Here is a 7,570-nt window from a genome sequence, read left to right as displayed (position 1 = left end):
AGAGAGAGAGGGAGAGACAGAAGAGAGAGAGACAGAGAAGAGGGAGAGACCGAGAAGAGGGAGAGACAGAGAAGATGGAGAGACAGAGAAGAGAGAGAGACAGAGAAGAGAGAGACAGGGAAGAGGGAGAGACAGAGAAGAGAGAGAGGGAGAGACAGAAGAGAGAAAGACAGAGAAGAGGGAGAGACCAAGAAGAGGGAGAGACAGAGAAGATGGAGAGACAGAGAAGAGAGAGAGACAGAGAATAGTGAGAGACAGAGAAGAGCGAGAGACAGAGAAGAGGGAGAGACAGAGAAGAGTGAGAGACAGAGAAGAGGGAGAGACAGAGAATAGTGAGAGACAGAAGAGGGAGAGACAGAGAAGAGTGAGAGACAGAGAAGAGAGAGAGACAGAGAAGAGGGAGAGACAGAGAAGATGGAGAGACAGAGAAGAGAGAGAGGGAGAGACAGAAGAGAGAGAGACAGAGAAGAGAGAGACAGAGAAGAGGGAGAGACAGAGAAGATGGAGAGACAGAGAAGAGAGAGAGACAGAGAAGAGAGAGAGACAGAGAAGAGAGAGAGACAGAGAAGAGGGAGAGACAGAGAAGAGGGAGAGACAGAGAAGACGGAGAGACAGAGAAGAGAGAGAGAGACAGAGAAGAGGGAGAGACAGAGAAGAGGGAGAGACAGAGAAGACGGAGAGACAGAGAAAAGAGAGAGAGACAGAGAAGAGGGAGAGACAGAGAAGAGAGAGAGACAGAGAAGAGGGAGAGACAGAGAAGAGAGAGAGATGGAGAGATAGAAGAGTGGGAGAAAGAGAAGAGGGAGAGACAGAGAAGAGGGAGAGACAGAGAAGAGAGAGAGGGAGAGAGAAGAGGGAGAGACAGAGAAGAGGGAGAGATAGAGAGACAGAAAGAGAGAGAGAGACAGAAAGAGAGACAAAAGAGAGACTGAGAGAAAGAGACAGATAGAGAAAGAAGAGAGAGAGAGACAGAGAGAGACAGAAAGAGAGAAAGAATATGACAAAATGTAAAAAATATTAAACAATTAGAGAGTGTCATTTATCCAAATTTGAAACCCTTATGCAAGGTTTCAAAGACCTCTCTGATGAGGATAGGCAACCCGTCCTGTTGGGGAAGGACACAGAGAGCTGTGGGTTGGTAGCGCACTACATTGCTGCCTGCCATTAGATGAGGGACAGTGTCTGACAGACCAATCAACCTGCACATGTCCTCTACTGTATGCTTATTGTTATTGTTCAATGTATGGTTTTTGACCCTTGGTTATTGTTGTTACTGTTGTCCCGTTGTATGTACATTGTTACGTCATGCCAATAAATCAAATTGAATTGAGAGAGACAGAGAGACTTCAGATGCAGCCAGGCTAATTAGCATTTTAATTAGGCATCTTCTGTTCGGCCCCCAACCCTCTACAACCACAATCTGGCTGGCCAAGGCCCCTGGGGGCCACTTGTGCTGCGCTCCTCCTGCACACCTCCACTAAACACACGCTGACAGTCTCATATGTAAGTTGTTGAAATGGTTGCCTCATTCTATACTATACCGGAGCATCATCAAACCACTACTCATCTAGGGCAGCATCTGTTATCATAACATGCTGACAGTCTCATATGTACGTTGTTGAAATGGTCCCCTCATTCTATACTATACCGGAGCATCATCAAACCACCACTCATCTAGGGCAGCATCTGTTATCATAACATGCTGACAGTCTCATATGTACGTTGTTGAAATGGTCCCCTCATTCTATACTATACCGGAGCATCATCAAACCACCACTCATCTAGGGCAGCATCTGTTATCATAACCTGCTGACAGTTTCACACTGGAATAAACTGTTAACAATCCCAAACACGGCATCAAAACTCATTAGTCTCCCCACTCCAAGGCCTAGATTCAATGTACGTTGTTGAAATGGTCCCCTCATTCTATACTATACCGGAGCATCATCAAACCACTTCAGCGCTAACCGGCGACCGTTGTTGAAATGGTCCCCTCATTCTATACTATACCGGAGCATCATCAAACCACCACTCATCGATAGCCGACACCCGCACAGCTGATGTTTTGGTGGTGTCTGAGGTGCTACTGCATTGGAGCTGTCCAATCGGTGAGCAGCTACTCCTGATCATTGTCACGAAGCCACACCTTTCCCACTCGCGTTAGAAGTTCAGAAGAAGAAAGTGTAGCGATATAGAAATAATGCTGCTCACATTCCAGTGTTCCAACTTATTAACAAGGCTGCATGGGATTTCTCTGCGACTCTGTGCAGCCAATAGCAATGTCCGCTTTAGGTAGAATACCAGGAGCCGCTTGTGGATTTGACAGCTCTAACGCAGTTCCACCTCTGACACGCCAAAACAACCACAATGAGGATGTTGGCTGAAGAGGATCTGATTGAAGACAGCTCTAAAACTCTCACTTCTTAATGACAATGCAATCTAGTCCAAAGCCCAGACCACCCTCTTCACCACTGCTTTGATGTCCTCCCATCAGGTCGGAGATAACGGACAATGAAATGTCGCACTGTGCGCTTCGGGAGGAGTTGCATCCCTGGGATAATCACTATAATAAACAACTATATGAAGCTCCCTCTATGGGCAAGTGGTGGTACTGTAAATGTCTGACTTGTTAGTTTCTTGCTGTGTTTTCTATTTGTTTTATGTATTCATGTATGAATTGTGCTGAACTATTCCTCTTGAAGTTCAACAAACGTGATTCTGATTCCTCTACCCAAACCCCAGCTCCTGTCTATCCCTGCTCCAGATTAGTATCATCTACCCCTGTCACCACAACCCATCTCCCTGTCACCACAACCCTTCTCCCTGTCACCACAACCCTTCCCCCTGTCACCACAACCCTTCTCCCTGTCATCACAACCCTTCTCCCTGTCACCACAACCCTTCCCCCTGTCACCACAACCCTTCTCCCTGTCATCACAACCCTTCTCCCTGTCACCACAACCCTTCCCCCTGTCACCACAACCCTTCTCCCTGTCATCACAACCCTTCTCCCTGTCATCACAACCCTTCTCCCTGTCACCACAACCCTTCTCCCTGTCATCACAACCCTTCTCCCTGTCACCACAACCCATCTCCCTGTCACCACAACCCTTCTCCCTGTCACCACAACCCTTCCCCCTGTCACCACAACCCTTCTCCCTGTCATCACAACCCTTCTCCCTGTCACAACAACCCTTCCCCCTGTCACCACAACCCTTCTCCCTGTCATCACAACCCTTCTCCCTGTCACCACAACCCTTCTCCCTGTCACCACAACCCTTCCCCTGTCACCACAACCCTTCTCCCTGTCATCACAACCCTTCTTCCTGTCACCACAACCCTTCTCCCTGACCACAACCCTTCTCCCTGACCACAACCCTTCTCCCTGACCACAACCCTTCTCCCTGTCACCACAACACTTCTCCCTGACCACAACCCTTCTCCCTGTCACCACAGCCCTTCTCCCTGTCACAAAAACCCTTCTCCCTGTCACCACAACCCTTCTCCCTGTCATCACAACCCTTCTCCCTGTCATCACAACCCTTCTCCCTGTCATCACAACCCTTCTCCATGTCATCACAACCCTTCTCCATGTCACCACAACCCTTCTCCCTGTCATCACAACCCTTCTCTATGTCATCACATCCCTTCTCCCTGTCATCACAACCCTTCTCCATGTCATCACAACCCTTCTCCCTGTCATCACAACCCTTCTCCATGTCATCACAACCCTTCTCCCTGTTATCACAGCCCTTCTCCTTGACCACAACCCCACTACTAGCTCTGATTAACCTCTGAGCCGGTCTGAAACAGAGCTAACAACAGGATCACTGCTATTTTGACTTAGTCCTCAACAGCTTTCACTGTTTGTGGGACCGATGCACTGGAGGTCTTGTCACTTAAGCATTCTCTGGAGTAGCCGATGATTGTGGACTAAAGACTGAAGTAGCATCGTGTCACCGGGGAACGATAATGACTGGGCGTTCCTGTATGACTGGAGATATCCCAAGTCGACTGTGTCTGCATCCCAAATGGCAACCTATTCCCTATATAGCGCACTACCCTATGGGCCCTGGTCAAAAGTAGTGCAATTTAAAGGGAACAGGGTGCCATTTGGCATGCATCCTATATTTGTGTATATGTAACATAGTAGGGTAAAGCACACACACACCCCAGGAATATTCTCACACACTAGCTAATGCACAATATAATGAGGCCATTGATTTCCATGCACTCGTTTCATGTATCCATTATCAATATTTGATGATCAGTGTGGTCTGGGCAGACAGAGTTGCAAATGGGGATATGGGGCTAGGGGGCGGGTAAGAGGCGTGATGATGGGGTGCAGTAATGACCCCCCCATGTGCAGAGAGAGGAGCCTCATCATGAATATTTAATATGAACTCTCTCAGTCAGAGAGATGGGGCTCGTTATGGGGCATTACATGTCACGCCAGCTGTCAATAAACTGACATCCATTAATGTACCACTCCCACCCGGGTCGGCAGTCTCTAGGGGGAAGATGTGGGGTTGGAGGGTGGAGATCCAGCACAGAGAGCAAACAGTAGGGTTCCTAATAGGCATGTGCAGGGGATTCTGTATTATTACCATATTTGGGCATAGATTGAGTTTGACACCGTATTAGATCGACTACCGGGTCGTTGTCAGGGCAGGGCAAGGTCAATCTACCAGTGTTGAGTTACTGATCAATGACGTAATACCATACCCTCAGCATAGACCTAGAATTATATAACGGTCCCACTTCTACCCTATGGCCCAAAGCCAAATCAGATAAAGCTCTGCAACAGTCCATTGATTAAGAACATCCAACAACACAAAACTACAGCAGAGCTCTGGATCCATATTCATAAAGCATCTCAGAATTGGAGTGCTGATCTAGGATCAGGTGCCCACTGACCATGTAATCGTATTTGTTTATTACCGAAAAAGCCCAAACTATCCCTGATCAGCACTGCTCCTCACCTCTCCCTTCTTGACAGTCATGGACTGGCGTCTGGGCGTGGTCTCCTCGTTGATGCTGGACAGGAAGTTCTGGGAGATGCGGAGTGCGTCCTGGAGCAGGGGGTGGTCTGGGTGGCTAGAGGGCGTGTGCTTCAGCAAGTCCTACAGGCACACCCACAGACACACGGTTACCGTGTGTTACAGAGACAGTCTTTAAACATCCTGAGGTGTGAGGTTCACAGAGTTACCAGTACATACAAAAATAGCAGGAGAATAAACAAAAAGCAAGATGTGTGTTTGGGGGCTGCCTTATACTCACATGCAGTACCAGGGTGCTACGAGTAACTCTGTCCACTGGTTTGTACAGGAGAGCTTTGGGAGAGAAAGGAGAGACAGCAGCATGAGCTACAACACAGCCCGTCCAACTAGGTCAGAGCACTATGACATGACACTAGTCAAATAAGTGCTGTTACTAAAAATGAGCCCGTCTATTTTTCTGTGGCAGTGATTTAGTCCCAAATGGTAGCCTATTCCCTATATAGTGCTCTACTTTTGACCAGAGTGGGGTGGCAGGGTAGCCTAGTGGTTAGAGCGTTAGACTAGTAACCGGAAGGTTGCTAGTTCAAACCCCCGAGCTGACATGGTAAAAATCTGTCGTTCTACCCCTGAACAGGCAGTTAACCCACTGTTCCTAGGCTGTCATTGAAAATAAGAATTTGTTCTTAACTGACTTGCCTGGTTAAATAAAGGTAAAACTAAAAAATAAAGTCAGAAGAATAGGACTAAATAGGGTGCCAATTTAGACAGAATGTAAATGTTCAGTTATACTGTGGGCTACTTACTCTCCAGAGAGTTCTTGGCTGACTGGTCCTTCAAGTCCTTGGTGCTCCTCACCTTGAGGTTCTGTCGGGACACAGAATGAGTGAACAGTGAAAACTTGATGCTGATCAACATACAACCGATATGGTGCTGCCAAATGATAATAACAGCCTGGCCCCTTGGCTTGATGTAGTGCTTCATGTCTTATAGTCTGTCCCAAATGGCACAGTATTCCCTATATATAGTAGTGCACTACTTCTGATCAGAACCCCGCGGGTCTTGGTCAAAAGTAGTACACTATAAATGGAATAGGGTGCGATTTGGGATGCAGGGGCTCAGCAGTAATGAGACAGACACACTCTCCTCAGCCTAACTCCTAATTCAACGTATAGTTGTAGTGCTTCATGTCTTATAGTCTGTCCCAAATGGCACAGTATTCCCTATATATAGTAGTGCACTACTTCTGATCAGAACCCCGCGGGTCTGGGTCAAAGTAGTACACTATAAATGGAATAGGGTGCCATTTGGGATGCAGGGGCTCAGCAGTAATGAGACAGACACACTCTCCTCAGCCTAACTCCTAATTCAACGTATCCTGCACCCAATAAGCCATCGTCAGCATTTCTTCCACAGTCACATTCAGATTGCAGAGAGACATGCATCATTACAGATCCCATTAAAAACACTGAATGATTGATTCTCTGCCTTAAATCCAGTCACCATCTTAAAGGGACACTTCAGGATGTTGGAAATGAGGCCATTTTATCTACTTCCCCAGAGTCAGATGAACTCCTGGACGAAAAAGTTTTTTATTTGTGTGCAGTTTGAAGGAAGTTGGTAACTAATGCTAGCGCTATTGCTAACGAGCGCAATAACTGGAAGTCTGTATAATCTGCTAGCAAGTCAGTTAAGAACAAATTCTTATTTTACAATGACGGCTTGGAACAGTGGGTTAACTGCCTTGTTCAGGGGCGGAAGGTCAGATTTTTACCTTGTCAGCTCGGGGATTCGATTTATGCAACCTTTCGGTTACTGGCCCAACGCTCTAACCACGAGGCTTCCTGCCGCCAACATCCCGAAGTATCCCTTTAATGTTCACCGGTGGCTTTGGCACAAGATTTTACATACCAGCGGTCGTGACTACATACAGACTTTACAAACAGACTTTACATACAGACTTTAGTCCAAAATATCTGTCCAAAATAAGCCCTTCAAAAAACTGCTAGTCAAGAGATCGTAGTGAAATTGAAATTTGATTATTTAACGCATTCACACCTGTAGCCTGATAAGCAATGAAGCGTTTCACCACATGTAACCCCAGCTTCGTACATCATCGTCTAAACTGTTTCTCCTTGCCTTGGCATTATGCTTCTCTGTTCAGGCAATTACACTTCCTGTCTGAGAGAGACGTTCTTCCACTAGCATGGCTGTGCGCTTCAGGCTACTGTAAAGCTCTGTTTTGTGGTTCAATTAATATATTAGCCTGTCATGGTTCATCTGCACATAGGTAAGATTGAGTGCACTTCCATACTCCAGGGTTTCTAACACTGGCCGCCGGGGACTCAACCAGAAACCCAAGAAAATATTACCCACCACCTCCCCCTGCATTGGTTCCACATCACTGCAGAACACACAGATCGCAGACACACAGGCAGGCAAAACAGTACAATAATAATACAATTCAAGTGTGTTCTAATGGCAATCAGAGGTGCATGCCTATAGGGGGCAGAATGACACAGGCCCCCTCAGATTTGATTTGATTTTAACTGCCGGTGATGGGCAGGACTCAC

General features: G+C 47.0%; 1 protein-coding gene across 1 annotated transcript in view; it reads right to left on the bottom strand.

Moving 5' to 3' along the window:
- Window positions 1-7,570, bottom strand: part of LOC135518023 (breakpoint cluster region protein-like) — a 143,272-nt gene that overhangs the window by 33,283 nt on the left and 102,419 nt on the right. The window contains exons 6-8 of the mRNA XM_064942846.1: window positions 5,804-5,864; window positions 5,281-5,333; window positions 4,983-5,123 (exon numbers count right to left, since the gene is read on the bottom strand). Coding sequence (XP_064798918.1) covers window positions 4,983-5,123; window positions 5,281-5,333; window positions 5,804-5,864 — 255 coding nt within the window. The remainder of the gene's footprint in view (window positions 1-4,982; window positions 5,124-5,280; window positions 5,334-5,803; window positions 5,865-7,570) is intronic.

The sequence above is a fragment of the Oncorhynchus masou genome, chromosome 28 (assembly GCF_036934945.1).
Source record: "Oncorhynchus masou masou isolate Uvic2021 chromosome 28, UVic_Omas_1.1, whole genome shotgun sequence".
In the NCBI taxonomy this organism is placed as follows: domain Eukaryota; kingdom Metazoa; phylum Chordata; class Actinopteri; order Salmoniformes; family Salmonidae; genus Oncorhynchus; species Oncorhynchus masou.
The sequence above is the reverse complement of the archived record's forward strand: the minus strand, read 5'-3'. Positions and strand labels throughout refer to the sequence as shown.